Raw genomic sequence first — 18,031 nt, 5'->3', positions numbered from 1 at the left:
ATCAAGTTCCTCCCACACTCGGCGCAGCATTACCCCATCAATGAGTTCGAAAGCATCGTTGATGCGAGCTCGCAGTTCTGGCACGTTTCTTGGTAGAGGAGGTTTAAACACTGAATCTTTCACATAACCCCACAGAAAGAAATCGCATGGGGTTAAGTCGGGAGAGCGTGGAGGCCATGACATGAATTGCTGATCATGATCTCCACCACGACCGATCCATCGGTTTTCCAATCTCCTGTTTAAGAAATGCCGAACATCATGATGGAAGTGCGGTGGAGCACCATCCTGTTGAAAGATGAAGTTAGCGCTGTCGGTCTCCAGTTGTGGCATGAGCCAATTTTCCAGCATGTCCAGATACACGTGTCCTGTAACGTTAAACTTTGAGATTGCACAAAACACGTTAACTTTTGGTGAATTGCGAATTTGCTGCACGAATGCGTGAGGATTCTCTACCGCCCAGATTTGCACATTGTGTCTGTTCACTTCACCATTAAGAAAAAATGTTGCTTCATCACTGAAAACAAGTTTCGCACTGAACGCATCCTCTTCCATGAGCTGTTGCAACCGCGCCGAAAATTCAAAGCGTTTGACTTTGTCATCGGGTGTCAGGGCTTGTAGCAATTGTAAACAGTAAGGCTTCTGCTTTAGCCTTTTCCATAAGATTTTCCAAACCGTCGGCTGTGGTACGTTTAGCTCCCTGCTTGCTTTATTCGTCGACTTCCGCGGGCTACGCGTGAAACTTGCCCGCACGCGTTCAACCATTTCTTCGCTCACTGCAGGCCGACCCGTTGATTTCCTCTTACAGAGGCATCCAGAAGCTTTAAACTGCGCATACCATCGCCGAATGGAGTTAGCAGTTGGTGGATCTTTGTTGAACTTCATCCTGAAGTGTCGCTGCACTGTTATGACTGACTGATGTGAGTGCATTTCAAGCACGACATACGCTTTCTCGGCTCCTGTCGCCATTTTGTCTCACTGCGCTCTCGAGTACTCTGGCAGCAGAAACCTGAAGTGCGGCTTCAGCCGAACAAAACTTTATGAGTTTTTTACGTATCTGTAGTGTGTCGTGACCATATATCAATGAATGGAGCTACAGTGAATTTATGAAATCGCTTCAATCATTTGTAATAGCCCTGTATAATGTGCATGTGTTATAAATGAACTGGATGACAGAGCAATTCCATAGTCCATATGATGATGAAATTATCAAAGAATTGAAGCAAAAATTATATGTAGCCAATAAGTCTAGAAAAACGTCAGGTTGTGACTTACTGGTTCCACTATTCTGATGTATTAAGAAGATGTTGGGAAAGTCTGAGGTTGTGTATTATATGGAAAGCAAGAAAATTAGATTACAATAAAGAATATTAGATGTTCTACTAGAGGGCTACAGAATGAAGTGAAAAGAAAGGCTATGAAGTTCTTTTATGAAGATGAGGAACTAGACTGATTCTGCTCTGGAAAATGAGTGCAACCAACAATGGTACACAGTAGTGTGGTATTAGCGAATGAGTAATTTATAATAATGAGAAACTACTCTTCTGAATGTTCCCTAAGTTTGACATGACAAAATTTATGAGATACTTCCAAAGCAAATCCTGGAAAATGTGTTGACTTTTGTCCCCTGATCATTATATTTTAAAATTCTGTGCAACAAATGTGCCCCCCCCCCCCCCCCCCACTGTTGGTATTAAAAAATAATGGATATGCTTCACACCAAATTAAGCTTATGGTGAATGAGAGAATACAGGACCAGTTTCTGGAAGAGGAGGGTATCAGGTTAGTGATCTTTCTTCCATGTATGGGCATGTCCCTTCAAAAATAACAAGAGTAATGAAAAAATGCTAGGTGAAAGAGATCATTTTGCCTGCCAGCCAAGACAGCAACTCCTGTGGGGACTATGAAGTCAAAAATCTGTAAAGTTATAAGTGAATCTGGGGAGTGTTATCTAGGACAAATCTCATGCATGGCTGAAGAAAGTGTGTTGAATTTCTGTGACACCTATCTTCTTCAACTAACTAAATTTCTAGTCATTGAGCATTGTATTTCCACTGGTCACTCAATTAATTTGGCCAGCATTCAAATCACAGTCACAGAGCCATATTTGTGTGATTTAGTGACCAAAGAAGTGGCAGAAATTTGAATGGCAGAAATATGGATTCCCCAGAACAAGTTATAGATCCACTTGTAGCTCATCTACTTTCTCACAGGAATCTAAATGTATTTTGTCATGTTTTTACAAGGCACTCTGATGGTTCGATATTTATTTTATTATTTTTTTTTAAGACTCATTAATTTCTCCATAATTGTGGAGTTCCTTTGTCACTGTGTTATCAGTGAAACAGTTCACAGTAGGATGAATTTCACATGTCCTCTGTGAGTCATGTATCATGGCACCGGATGGAATTAATAGACACAGATTTCCACTCAGAAGTCTGTCACTGACTCACCTTGATAAAAAATTGAGAATTTGCAGCTGTAGTATTTGAAGGGAAATACACGTATGGTACAGACCAGTAACTGTATGAAATTATTTCAGAGTGTCACCATTAGTGAGGAACATTATGATCTAAGTTCACCACACATCTAAACATTGTGATGTTAGGTCACCACACATCTATTAGAAAAATGTATTCACTCATCTAGTTTCCTCTCTCTGTCTCTGTCTCTCTCTCTCTGGGGCTCCTGGCAACATGCTGCAGCATGGGCAATGACAGTACGGGCAATGAGGCGGAGAGGGGTGGAAGGGACACAGAGACCTTCACCTCCATGCTGGTGTCCTCAGGAACCGCTGCTGGTGTCCTGGAGCACAAGTTGTTACCTGTGTGGGTGTGCGAGTAGCGATGACTGGCGTTCCAGGTCTGACAGAGCTGGTGGTAATGGCGCAGGTGGTCGGCACACAGAGCCAGTTGATACGACAGCACTCCAAACCCTTCAGAGTGTCAATAATTGTAAGGCACCACCCATGGGTGGCAACCACAGTGGCTTGCAGTAAGAGGATTTTATCCCATATAAGGGTGCCCAGATAACTGAGTCTGGCATAAAGCACCCAGTGTGCCTGGTCTGGGGTTCCCTGGGCTGTGGGGCCAGGAGGAGGAGAGTATGTGGGTGCCGTCCATGGGGCCAGGTTATAGTCGTCAGCATCGATGGTTCTGTAGGTTCTCAGAAACGTTGTGAGCATTGATGTGGTGCTGGAAGTGCCCAACAGTTTCAACATTCATTGTTTAAACATTTGGACCATATGCTCCGCTTTGCCATTGGAGGATGGGTAAAATGGTAGACTAAACAGATGCCATTGGAAGTGCAGGACTGTTCAAAAGCTGTCACCATAAATTGGGGCCCATTGCCAGACATCATGTTGCAGGGAAACTCTTCGATCACTAGAATCAGGACAAGGGCATTGAGAGTTGTGTCAGTGTTGATGGACATGTATAGGTAGCTAGAATAAGCATCCATGACAATGAGCTACATAGAGCCGAGAAAAGGGCTAGTGAAGTCCAGGTGAATTTAGTCACAGGGGCAACAGCTGGTGGGCCAAGGGGTGAAGTACTGCGAAGGAGCAGCCTGGTTCCAGGCACAGCAGAACGGCTGTGCGACATGGCCTCCACTTCTTTGTTCAGTCCCAGCCAGCAGGAATGGCATCGTTCAGGGACTTTCATCCATGTTATACCCCATGCCCATTACAGAGAAGTTGCAAGACCTGAGGGCACAGGGTAGGTGAGATGAGTACATGATGAGTATCAACCGCGAGGACAAGCAGGAGAACATACACAAAACTTTTTAATGGCAGAGATGATCACCGATGTGTCTTTTCACTTTGCATCTTGGAGAATCAGTTGCTCAGTATTGTTAATGTCATCGTTCCTATGTGCTGCACTGCACCAGTACCATAGAGAGAAGCATCGGCAAACAAAAATTGTGGCAGAGAAAATGGCATAAGGCAGGATGCTCAGTGCAGCAAATGTTTCAACTGTGTGAAAGTGTGGTCATAGTCAACCATCTGCCTGAATTGCATGCCATTCTTTCACAACAAGTTGAGTGGATGCATAATGTGGACCACTCATGGAAGGAACTTATGATAATTCACCTTTCCCAAAAAAGCCTGCAGGTGGTACATGTTGTGGAAGCACGGTAGAGAGTGGTGGCAGAAATGTGGCAGTCAGTGGGCTGGATCCCTTCTTTGTTGAGCAAGTGTTCAAGGCATTCCACTTCCTCCTGAAAAAAAACTGACTTTGTGTAAGAGGCACAAAGGTTGTACCAATGGTCCTGGTGCATACTGCCTGTAACAATTGAGTCATCAAGATAGATAGTACAAGTAGGAATGGAGAAGATTAACTGTTCCAGGTATCTCTGGAAGATTTACTGAGCAGAAAAAACCCCAAAGGGCAAAGACTTGAATCTGTATAAGTCAAAGGCAGTGTTGATGACCACAATGCATTGCAATTCCTCATCCCTTGGGATCTGAAAATATGCATCTTCAAAAATATTCACTTCCAGCAAGCTTCATGAGGAGGTCCTCTGGATGTGGTATGTGGTAGGTTTCCAATTTTGCCAAGGGATTAATTGTCAATTTGAAGTGTCCACATAGTCAGAGAGCGTCATTTGGCTTCTTAATACCACGAGGGGTGTGGCCCAAACACTGGTTTTAAGAGGTTCAATTACCCCAGTTTCAAGGAGGTGACTGAGTTCTTGCTTAACAGCCATCCATAAGGAAACAGAATAGGCTGTGCTTGGCAGAAGCAGCACACTGCATCTGGACATAAGGACATACGAGCCTAGAAATTCATTGTGCACTCCAAGCCATGTTCAAATAAAAGCACAAAGGTGATACAGAGGTCACTCCTGGAAGCAAACTATGTTTCAAATGATGTGAACCTCATCAGTGATCAAAAATCCAAAAGTGGGAAGGTGTCCAGACTGAAAATGGTGCTAGCAGAGTGACTATCGACAAAAAACAGAATTATCAGCCACACAACCTTTTGTATGCAGCATTGAATGTGAGTTGATCCCAGAGAGAAGGGTGGAGCCAAGTCAGGGGAACCAAGATGAGCGTATGTTTGGATGTTAATCAAAGAAATGGTTGTTCCTGTGTCTACCTGAAACAAACTTCCCAGTTTGCTAGAATTTCATGCACTGTCTCAATATGCATGTGAGGAGTGACATCTGACTGCCCAGATGGTTGACAACAGACAGCGCAGAGATGCTCATCTTTCCCACAATGGGTACAGTGTGCCCAGTGATCCAGACAGTATGCCTGTGGGTGTGCTTTGAAGCAGTCAGGACATGACAGGAAACCCTACTGCTTATGCCGATGTGGTGTGACAGGCTGTTCAGAGGCTATTGACACATCCAAAATCAATGAATCGCAATGCCACCATCAGGAAAAAGACATATAAGAATTCCACCGCCAAGGTGATGTCTGGACTGCCACTACTTGGGGTCAAGCCATGAGGCATTTATTTGCAGCCTGTGCAATCCTGAAAGAGTGCATGATTTTCAATATATCATGGGAGCCAACTGGACCATTACATCTCAGATTTAAGAATCTGCATATGAAGGTTTGCAAACTGGGTTCATGCAAGTAAAATCACAATGTCGACTCTACCCTTGCAAGTCTGTCCCCAATGAATGGTATGACTGACCAGATTGCTTTTGATATAGATGGAACTCAAGGCACGATATGACCACATGGAACTGTTGTGATTAATAATCAGACAGCAACAAGCACATCTCAAATGTGAGCATGACAAGATTCGAGAATGAAGCGAACTTCTTTAATAAGATAAACGTCTCTAGGGAAGCTTGAGACCATTGGAGAGCATTCTCAGGTACCTGAAAAACGATGAGGTACTGTTTCAGCTGCTGCAAGTACATGTCTCAATCATCTTTGATGTCATTAAATGACAGGAAGACAGGTGGGTGGGGTCTCCTTCTGGTGGGAAGTGACCACAGTCTGGATGTGTTGGGAACCCTAAACCTGTAAGCGACCTGACAAAAGCTGAATTTCCTCATGGAGCAATTCAGTCTGTCATTTAACTGCTGTTGCTGTTGCTGTTCCATGAGCTGCACAAGCTTTACACCCATGGCATGCCTCTAACCTTCTTTCTTGTCATCAGTTATAGTGACTGGAATCAGACAAGACTAGGAATGACATGAGAGCCACGGGAGATTGGCTTAGTGGCTTGGCGAATCAACAGCAAGCTGCCAGAGAGTAAACAGGTGGACAGCAATTAGATAAAGACAGACAGTGGAGATAGCATGGCTGAATAACAAGTCCAGCAAGTAACCCAAGATCAGTATCTAAGACGATGCAAAATAAGAATTAAGACAGCAATGTGTAATGAGTTCAGTACAGTAGCACAGAGAAATCAAGACTGATTGTGGAGGTGATGGCCTTAACTGGCTGCCACAGGCACTGATAAGCCAGCAAGGTGGCTGAGTCCTCATGGCACCACTTGCAGCAGCAACACCAGCACATGCAGATGTAACAGCACTGTGTGGCACCTATAGTTGAGTTCCATAGCTTCTTGCAGGCCTTTGAACTTGCTGTGCCAGGATACAAGACCTTTATTTTCAATATTATGTTATATCACAGTGTAGATGTTCTAGCATTTCATGTCACACATTATCATCAACCATTAAATTTAAAAATCAGGAGCTGGTCTATTCCTTTATTCCATTTTTAAATTGAGATACAGCAACAAAATTCTTAGCTATATTATAATTACACACTATACATGCTGTATCATCATAAGTTGTTTAATGATTCATCTCTAGTTTTTAGGATCATAACAAACAAATCCATCAATAAATTTGTGATAGGGTGTTTCTTAGTATCATTTCTGATGAATTTACACTTCCAAACTCTCTTCATTTGTTGTATTTCAGTTCACTCCTTATCACAGTGTGACTGTTTATTAAATGAGATACCAAGAATTACAAATTTCACATAGTGTTCGGTGACATGAAAGGCAAATAATTCTAACACATAATCAAACAATGTAAAGAAGTTTGTTGTGGAATTTCAATATAGTGAAGGATGAAAAAGATTTGTAACTGTATATAGAGCTGTCTGTGCTTGGGAGTGATTGAATTTTTTCTGTTAACTTTCTTACTTTTGCATGTTTGGGTGGAGCACACTTTTCTAACTTTTTCTCTGTTTTAGTGTACTGCTGGTCTTTCATATAACATAAAACTGTTCTATTATTTGAAAGCATACTTGTCATTCAATGATTTATATGAGTATTCATATTTTTAATGTTTCAATTTCTGCAATGAAACTAGTTATTCAGCATTACTCATTACATTTCTGCCTTTAATGTTTTCTGTTGTTGCAGAAGTCATTTAACGATGATCTTGTTAATAGGCTTTGAATTTGCTTCTGTAATGATTATCGATAACTCTGCACATAGTTGTAACACAGTGTACAGTGGTCTTTTGGTCTACTATAAACAGAGAATAATTGTTTTAAAAAAGAAATTATAATACGTTAATGTCTGTGTAAATTGCAACACTTAGAAGGGTACATGCAAGCGAATGGAATTTTATAACATAGATTAGGTAAATGATCCATTAGATATACAAGATGGTGTAAGGCAATAAGATGCATTGCTGTGCCTCCTTTTTAATACTAACTTGGAGAAGGTCATGAGGGATGCAAACCTCCTGTCCATGGGAATGATCTTCTACAAGTCAATGCAGATACTACCACATGCCAATGACATAGATACAGTCTCAACAACTAGAAGGGCAGTGGAGGAGGCATTCTTTGAACTTGAGCAGGTCACTGGGAATATGGGAATGAAAATAAAACAGCAGAAAACAAAATAAATGACTGCTGGGAAAGCATGGAAAGAGAACATGCCACCCTCAATAATGTTGGGCAATTATAGTTTTGAGAAAATTGACCAGTTTAAATATCTGTGATTGATAATCACCCATTGTGATAATTGGCAGAGAATTGTTGGTGAGACCAAGGTTCACAATGAATTGTGAAGCCACAAAAGAATAGATGAAGAAGAGGTATAGTACAAACACAATTATTATTACAGATATGATGGTAAGTCTCCCCTGACCTGCAGTTCTGGGTGACTTTTCTGAAATCTACCCCTTTTCCTAGATCTCTCCAGTCCTTAACCTTCACCCCTCTTCCTTCCCCTTCAGTCCTTCTCCCGAAGAAGAAGCCACTGGCCTTAAAAGCTTGCCAAATTATTACCTTCTTTAATGTGCGTGTTCTGCCGCTGTTTGGTGAGTAGGTTTTTTCTCTATCCAGTTACATTACATCATTGATTTCTGCTGCACATACACATACACAGAAATCAAACTGATGGGAACACACACACAATTTTAATGTTTGACCTTTTAGACAGCAGAATTATTCTGATGAAGAAAAAGAAATGGAATGAAGTTTTACTTACTCATGTTCATGGCCAATACAGATTTGTCCAGGGTGGGAAAGAAATATGTAATTCAAAAGAAAGTTGTGACAATAATATGCAAAACCATAAGTAATAGTTAATGGTTAAACTGTGTGAAACATTAAGTAATTGTTAAAGGTTAAACTGCCTTGCTCCTCAAATTATTTTTGTATCCACATTTGATTTACTGCAATTTTCTCATAATCTTTCCACAACTTAAACAAACCATGTTTGATAACTACAGTGTTATGCTACACTTTTGCTCCCAGAATAAAATCCACACTTTTTGAAAAGTGCTTGACCCAAATTATCATACCTGCACACTGTGTTACAATACATTAATGCAAACCTTTAACTTATTTCTTAAATGATGGATAAATTTTTGAAATTATTCTAACAGAAACTTCTGGTGCTTCAAGATATGATGTCCTACATAACTCGCCCTGTTGATAAAACTCAAGCACTGTGTATTAACAATGGAAGCTTTGCAATGGATGGACCTGTTGTCTCTGATGTTGACAATAAACCAGGCTACACTACTTCTGAGTGAGTAAGAAAAGCTTTTTCACTGTACTGTAACACTTATGTTATACAGACAATGTTGTTAATTAATTAATCTGGTTTTCAGCACATGTGCCAATGCAGAAGACAATTCAGATGCCACTGAAACAGAAAAACTAAAGTCATACATTGCCACATCTGAAAAAAATGAGAATATTATTTCTGATATTAATTTACTTGTTTCGAAAGTAAGTATAGCTTAAAAGGTCAACAGTAGTCTAAGAAGGAGTGGCTAAACCAGCCTTGCTATGAAACTTTATGATTATATGTAGTATCAACAGAATTTTGATTGAGCTTGGCATTGTACCTGTAGGACCCAAAAAAAAAAAAAAATGAAGCAGACAACAAAGCAGTATTTAGAAACAAAACAAAATTATCACATGTATTTTGTTTGATTTGTGATTTTCACATTCATTTCTTTGCTGTCACCTCATTATTACCTGCTTTAGCCTTTTGATTAAACTTGGCAGTACATTTTCATGAAAACATTATAGGAGGAGTAATGCTTTCTTGATTTGTGGCAGTCAGCACACCACAAATACCTCCCAGGTTGTGCCAAATGATGAGCACTTCAGTAATCTCAGCCTTCACTGACTGCTCGATATGGGTTTGGCTTTCTTGATGAACACTGCCAGTCCTCTATAACTATAAGCCTTGGGCAAGCTTCAGGGCCCACCGTGTGGCACATCTGGTGTAATGTTATGTTGTTACAGTGAATATGGTCATGGGTTAATTAATTGCCTGCATCATGAGGGTGATATAAACTTCTATAAAAAAAAAGAAAAACTCAACCTGAGGGTGCACTGTGTGCCAATGGGATGGATATCTCTTGAGGTTAAATAGTCATTAGCGGGCAACCTCCGGGAAACCTGCTGCATCTCAGTTGTATAAGGCTACCCCATGTAAACGAGCCTCTGTCTGGGCCGACTCATGTTTGCCTAGTGTTTATGAGTATACCATGATGACTCTATTACTTAAAAATAATCCTAGTGGTATAGGTGAAACAACAGGGAGCAATTACACCCACTCAACAAAAAGGGCTTTAGATAGCCCACTGAGAGATTCAGCTCAAAAGTGACAGTCAATGAGTAATAGGATACTTATTGTGTCCAGAATATGTTTTTGGTTTTTAAGACACAGGAAATAAACTCAGAAAATGTGTCACCTTTCTACATAAATAAACAATTAGAATGTGTGGCAGCCACACTGAACTCTATCAGACCTTTGAGGAATGTCATACTATTGGTGGAAAGTGCCACATCACATGAAACAAAACCCCTACAGAAGGCAAAAAATCTTGAGTTGTACCATATTGTTTCTGTATTACACAATATCCTTAATTCTAGCTAGGTGGTTGTAACATGCAGCGACCTGATGGACATAGATGTAGAGGATCTGAATGAAGAGTGGGTAGGTGCCGGGATGACATATGAAAAGAACTAACTGAAGTGAATCAAGAATTAATCAGAAAAGACCGATATCTTTGTTCTGACCATCAGTTCTCCAGTGTTGCCTAAGCACATTCAAGCAGGATTTATCCACTCGGAAGTTAGATCATGTGTCTCAAACCCAATGTGTTGTTGAAGTGTTAGCACTATGGACTCATCACCACAACATACAATGGAAGGGCAGTTTGTGGCAAATGTGACCAAACTGCCCTCAAAGACAGTTCTTCAGCTTTCCTGTTCTGTGTGAATTGCAACACAACCATGCTGTTTAGACCCTCGAATGGCACATTTTCCTGTATGAAATGATGATTCAGGAGATTAAAAACACAGGGTGAGTACCATATATAGAATTTAAGAAAAGGTACATGTAACTCAGAAACCACCAGCCTGAGAAAATTCATTTGCTACAGTGGTCAAAATAACGTTCCAGAAAAAGGTCTCCTCAGTGCAGATTATGTCAACAGAAGCTGCCACAGACATGTGCATATGCAAGTTCTCTTGCAGTGAAGGGTTTGCCATAAAAGATCTTATTTCCCCCATGGAACCAGCAAGGCCTACAGACAAATGATTTCCTCAAGCTCCAAATCAGACCCTACAGGCACAGATCAAAGTTGAGGGGTGTGTCCACAATGACAAAGTCTCTTCTCTGTCTAAGGAGAAAGTTGTGGTTAACATGTTCAGACTGAAGTGAAGAAGCCCAAAGCCATCAGATCATGCTGTGCTAGTCTTGTATGGTGAACCTGATGCAGGACACACTGCAGACAATTGAAAACTGTATGAGGCAACTAACGAGTCCTTCCAACAAGTCCTTGTCTGTTGAAAAATCCCCATCTCGACAGAAAAATATGGACGACGAAAGTAACAAAACTAGCAAAGGGAAGACCTTTGTGGTCTTGTATACAAGAAACATGTTTCAAACTATCAGACACCCCTGTGCCAAGATGTTATTACCTGCATAGAAAGGAAAACCTAAGGTGGGAAGAGAAGTAAAGGAGATAGCCATCTTTGTTTATTATACATGCCACCCCTGAGCTCTCTGTGTCAACACCAGCCTATAAGCAGTTGCTATTGCAGTACATGTGCAACCCTTCATTATTGTATATTCCTTCCATCTGTGCCCACAAAAACAAAGTGACCAGGAGACTCATATCCAGTTTTTCATGCAACTCCCCTGGCCTTTTCTATCTGTGATGATTTTAATGCACACAGTGTGCTCTGAGGTGGTTCTACCCCCTGCCCCTGGGGCCAAGTTGCTGAGAGTCTCTTGTTACCAGAAGATTAGCATGTTTTGAATATGGACCTGAGCCACACTTTAGCACTGCTACAGAGTCTTTTTCTGCAGTCAATCTTTCATTATGCTCAACTGCTCTCACACACACTTCTCTGTGGGAAGTGGTCAAGGTCTACAAAATGTTCAAATGTGTGTGAAATCGTATGGGACTTAACTGCTAAGGTCATCAGTCCCTAAGCTTACACACTACTTAACCTAAACTATCCTAAGGACAAACACACACAACCATGTCCGAGGGAGGACTTGAACCTCCACTGGGACCAGCCGCACAGTCCATGACTGCAGCGCCTTAGACCGCTCGGCTAATCCTGCACGGCAATGGTCTAGTTTCCAGTCATTTTCTAATGTGGATACTCCTTCTGGAGATAGTGCAGACCCCAAAATAAGTCCAAGATGGGTGCTCAGTTATTCAAACTGGATGTTGTATAGCATCATTCAAACATAGAATGTCTAGGAACGGGTGCATCACATCACCACTATGATCCACCAAGCTGCTGATGCATCCATTCCTAAGTCCGCAGGAATTCTAAGAAGACAACCTGTGCCTTGACGGAGTCCAGAATGTTGTTCCACAATCAGGAGCACTGTGTAGGTCCAAACACAAGCCATCAGCTGAAAATCTCACAACCTTTTGGGCTGTGAGAGCAAAATGTTGCTGTGTTAGAAAGAGATGGAGAGAAGCTCATGGCAGGTATTCCTGAACCCTATTAACCATTTCATTTTTGAATTCACAGGAAATCATCATGAGGGTTCCAGGCAAAGATACAAGGTGCACAGTTACTGCTGTTTTGAATGATATTCTCCAGACTAACAAAAGAGACTCTGCCCAGGCAATGGGTGAACATTTCGCTCATATAACAGCTACCACTTAATGGGACCCAGTTTTCTGTCAACAACACGCAGTCACTGAGAGGGGTGGTGTTGACTTCAGTTCAACCAACAATGAAGTTTACAATAGCTCTTTCTCAGTGTGGGAACTTGTGTTGCACTGTCTGTGGTATGTGATATGTCACCAGGTCAGGACAACATTTGTTACAGCGTGATGTAGCAGCTCAATGGAAATGTCTAAAGAATTCTCCTAAATCTTTTAATTTCAGTTTTGAAGCAGGACAATTCCATGAATCATGGAAAGATTCTGTTTTAATCCCCCTCCTCAAACCTAGGAAAGGTTTATGAGCCCAAGTGTTGCCCTCACTAGCTGGGTAAGGAAGACCTTGGAGTGGATGATCAATCACCACTTAGTGCCGCGCGGGATTAGCTGAGCGGTCTAAGGCGCTGCAGTCATGGACTGTGTGGCTGGTCCCGGCGGAGGTTCGAATCCTCCCTCGGGCATGGGTGTGTGTGTTTGTCCTTAGGATAATTTAGGTTAAGTAAGGTGTAAGCTTAGGGACTGATGACCTTAGCGGTTAAGTCTCATAAGATTTCACACACATTTGAACATTTGAACCACTTAGTGTGGACCTTAGATTCCAGGCAGTTCCTTGTTCGCTAGCAGTATGGGTTCAGTAGGTGTCACTCTACCATTGATAATATGACTCTGATGGAGACAACTATACAACAGGCTTTTCTGTGGAGAGATCAGCTAATATGTATTTTTCATGAGTGACTAAAATTAGGTAGTGCCACAGCGTGTGGCTGATGTTGAAACCAGAAATCAGTCACTTGATGTCTCACACTCACTGCTTTTGAGATACCATACTGAATTCATTGTATTTCATTGTTTCTGTATTATAACTTGCTTTTTATTATAGTACACTGTTTAAAAGTGATGATGCATTGAAGATTTATCTCAAACACTTCACTTTAGGTATTATTTGTTATAGTTAAATGCCAAGTAATGACACATCAGCTGTGATTGGGTTAACAGTAGTAATATTCAACGTTGTTTGCCATCTCTGTGGTCATGTGGTTAGAGACGTGCAGTTACAGGGCTTAAGGAAGTAGGTTCGTATGTTGGTACACACTAATATTTTTGTTTTTGATTTTGTAATACATTCAAGGACCTTCTTATTCATGTATCACAGATATATTCTGCAATATTCAAAGTTATCTACCTACAACAGAGCGTTCTCTCAGTAATGAATTTCTTCAGTTACGTGACTTCAGTCAGATTATATAATGAAAGATAAAATTGCTGCAAGTGGAACTACTAGCAATGATATTTATACTATTTCTCGTCACAAATATTTGACCATTTCTTTCACATAAGTCACAATATCCTGCAGTGTGGTTAGGCAGGAATCTAAGAGTGCAGCCCTCTCAGCTGCTGCTATATTACTCTTGGATGAACGTGCCCCAATCAACATATGACATGCTTCCCTCCTTTACAGAATCAAGAGCTAGTTTAAAAACAGCCTGTTCATCACCAACAGCTAGATTTTGTTTCCAAGGAATTATTGTGGATTCATTTAATAACCGGTATTTTCTTGGGATTGACTGGATGGTGCTACATGTCCACAGTCTGACTGGAAATTTCATTCTCTAACTACCTGGCATTTGGAGAAGTTTGAATGTATCTGTGGCTCACAGTCTAATACTATATCTTGACATTCTGTGATCAATTTCATGGAGAAAACTTGTCATTACATGGCCTCATCATTGCTGGGGATAAGCTTATGTTTTGCGCTGACACCCAAGCTTTTACCAGTCATTGATTTTATAAGTTCTATTGAATGGCCTGTTTAAAAATATCTCCATATGCTATAGATAAGTTTAGAAGGGTACCATGTCATGTGTTGACTGGGACATGTTCATCAGAGAATAATATAACAGCAGCTGAGAGGGCTGCTTTATATTTAGTCACAGTGGGTCCGGATATCTTTATTTCACTAGCAGACAAGGGCAATGCTACAGGGGTGTTGGACAAGTGTGATTATGTTCAGAAGATGCAGTGTATCGTGTAATTGGTGCTGACCCTACAAAAGGTGTTGAGAGAAAAACTAACAGTCTCCTGAAGAAAAGTTCCTTGTCACAGGAGCTTATAAACCACAATAATTATTACTGTGGTGTCCCAACTAGATCATATGACCTTCCAAAGATCCACAAGAGTGCTATTCCTCTCAGGCCTATTATCAGTAAAATTGGTGGCTACAACATATTGTGTAGCAAAACACCTTGCTACCTGTTGAGCCCACTAGTAGATCATGGACATCACATTAAGAACTCGGCAGATTTCTTATTTTGATTAGAGGGACTGTGTTTGAACGAGTGGTGGTTTAGTAAGTTTTGATGTGCACTGACATTCCTCTGTCTGATTCATTACAGTTAATTGAGTTTAGGTTTGTTGTTGTATTAATGAATGTATTTCATCATGTGTTGACTTCCATTTACTTTTTATTCAATGACCAGTACTATAAACACATGGATGGAGCTGTGATGGGAAGCTCATTGTCACCTGATATTGCCAATTTACTTATGGAAGACTTTAAGTAATGTGTATTGGAGTTGACAGCATTGGAGGCTGCATGTTTTTTTCAGATATGTAGACAATACTTTTGTTGGTTGGGCATGGGAATGAGAATTTAAATGGCTTTTTAGAACATCTGAGTTCAGTCCACCTAAGTATTTGTTTCATGATTGGAGGTGTGAAAGGATGGCTGTCTTCCCTTTGTTGATGTGTTGGGCAGGAGGAAGGCCAATTGTATGTTGGTACATGCTGTTTCTTGATCTAGCTCAGTGTGGAGGGGTGCTTCATACCTTGGCTCACTACTTCATACCTTGGCTCACAGGGCTCATGTCATCTTAGACCCAGAAAGTTTGGCTGCTTAGTTAGCCCATCTGAAAGTCACATTTTTCCAGAATGATTATAGTGTAAGATGGATCAGACATGTTTTACGCTATCAACTGACTGTGCACCTGGTGAGTGATGATATTACTGAGGTGACACCTTAGTCTATAGTTTTTTTTTTTTTTTTTTGCTTATCCAGAGAATTGGTCATATTTTGAGGAAATATGATGTAAAATGTGTTTTTTGACCACTATTTAAGGATATGGTTCTTTTAAGATCCCTAAAGGGTAATCTTGGTTTGTGTAAGGTTGGTGGGTCTGTATTCCTTGCAGTTATAGCAGTTATAGCATTTCATATATTGATCAGACCTTCAGGAAAGTGGAGAATCAGTGCACTGGGCATAATTGTCACACAAACTTACAGTAGCCAAACACATCTGCCGTTGCAGAACATTGCCTTGGCACCAATCATCTTATGAAATATAACAACACGACGATTCTGGCATGAACTTCCAGCTATGAGGATAATGTTATTAAGTAAAACAGGTGAAATTAAATTAGCAGGTGGCGTTTAAATAGAGAAGGGGTTTAAGTTTAAATTCTGTTCTCTCCCTTGTCACTAAACAGAGGACAGCATTTATGCTACTTCACTTGGAACTTCTGAAGTTGGTCATCTTTGGTTGTGTGGTGGCACTAGTGTTTACACACACACACACACACACACACACACACACGTGTGTGTGTGTGTGTGTGTGTTGTCTTTCCAGATATGCTCTGCAAACTGTGTTTTTAAATTCCCTTGCACGATGCCTTCTTGCTGCGTTTGTGCCTTGAAAATGACAGAATTTTCACCTGCCATCATATTGATAGATGTTGAAACTGTCATCCAACTGGATTCCTATAACTTATTTGTACTTCAAGTGATTTATCAATTACAGTTGAATTTATCAGTTAATAGAGTGTAGCAATTACATGAATACTCAGTTACAAAGTCAATTTGTCAAACACAGTTCAATCTAGAAAGAAAAGTAATAGAGATATTCATTACCAAAAGCCACACCTGATAGAAAACTAAATAATTTCTAATTGATTTTTTACAACACTAATTATGTGGGTTTGTACATTTGTCCTTGTTAAGTATATTTAAAAACAAAGATGATGTGACTTACCATACGAAAGCGCTGGCAGTTCGATAGAAACACAAACAAACACATACATACACACAAAATTCTAGCTTTCGCAACCAATGGTTGCCTCATCAGGAAAGAGGGAAGGAGAGGGAAAGACGAAAGGATGTGGGTTTTAGGGGAGAGGGTAAGGTGTCATTCCAATCCTGGGAGCGGAAAGACTTACCTTAGGGGGAAAAAAGGACAGGTATACACTCGCATACACACACACATATCCATCCGCACATACACGGACACAAGCAGACATTTGTAAAGGCATCTTTGCCTCTTTACTTCCGCCTCGACTGACATCTCTGCCCAAACTCTTTGCCTTTACAAATGTCTGCTTGTGTCTGTGTATGTGCGGATGGATATGTGTGTGTGTGTGTGTGTGTGTGTGTGTGTGTGTGTGTGTGTGCGAGTGTATACCTCTCCTTTTTTCCCCCTAAGGTAAGTCTTTCCGCTCCCGGGATTGGAATGACTCCTTACCCTCTCCCTTAAAACCCACATCCTTTCATCTTTCCCTCTCCTTCCCTCTTTCCTGACGAAGCAACCATTGGTTGCGAAAGCTAGAATTTTGTGTGTATGTATGTGTTTGTTTGTGTTTCTATTGACCTGCCTGCGCTTTCGTATGGTAAGTCACATCATCTTTGTTTTTAGATATATTTTTCCCGCGTGGAATGTTTCCTTATTATATTCATGTCCTTGTTAAGTGATTGACATAATGGCTCTCATACAAGGAGGCATAATTTTAGAAGCAATTATTCAGGCAATTTGAAGCCAATCAACAGAGATAAAATGAGAAATGAACAAGAAATTTGCTCAAATGGGTAACAGAGTTTCAAAGGCTGATAAATTGGAGGGTGAGATAAGTTTTCAATTAAGAGAAAGCACAGACAGACTAGACAATGTGTTCTACACGGGAAAATAGAAGCTATAAGATTTCAGTGATTATTTGTATTTTATATTTAGTGGAACATAATACTGACAACAATGTTGAACATTATGATGCTATTAACTCAGTAAATGAAGAACAAATAACAGGTACAGAATGTACTTTGGAATATATTATAGCTAAGAATGTAAAAACTGTTAAAGTGTATGCCAATGAAATCGAACATCAGTTGGAGATATTACCAGCTGTTGTGGTATACTCAGGTAGTGCAGAAAAAATTCATAATGAACATTTAATCGGTAAGCTACTGTTTTCTGATAATAGTAACTCATTATGACCATCAGTTGCTTTTGACTGATTAGTATCATCACTTGCTACTGATAAATTGTTACCTTCTCTTGCTTCAGAGAACTTATGGTCACCTGTTATTACTAAGAATGTGCCAGTTCCTGACACTGTTGAGATTTTTTATCGTCTGTTATTGCTGAGAACTTACTACATTCTGTAACTACAGAAAAATTATCTTT

The 18,031-nt window shown here is 40.5% G+C and overlaps 1 protein-coding gene across 4 annotated transcripts in view; it reads left to right on the top strand.

Moving 5' to 3' along the window:
- Nucleotides 1–18,031, top strand: part of LOC124611375 (ATP-binding cassette sub-family C member 5-like) — a 515,589-nt gene that overhangs the window by 215,487 nt on the left and 282,071 nt on the right. For all 4 annotated transcript variants that reach the window (XM_047140243.1, XM_047140240.1, XM_047140242.1 and 1 more), the window contains 2 exons: nt 8,818–8,963; nt 9,046–9,166. In XM_047140243.1, the coding sequence (XP_046996199.1) occupies nt 8,818–8,963; nt 9,046–9,166 (267 nt within the window). The remainder of the gene's footprint in view (nt 1–8,817; nt 8,964–9,045; nt 9,167–18,031) is intronic.

This window comes from Schistocerca americana, chromosome 1 (assembly GCF_021461395.2).
Source record: "Schistocerca americana isolate TAMUIC-IGC-003095 chromosome 1, iqSchAmer2.1, whole genome shotgun sequence".
NCBI lineage: Eukaryota > Metazoa > Arthropoda > Insecta > Orthoptera > Acrididae > Schistocerca > Schistocerca americana.
This window is presented reverse-complemented; position numbering and strand designations above follow the sequence as displayed.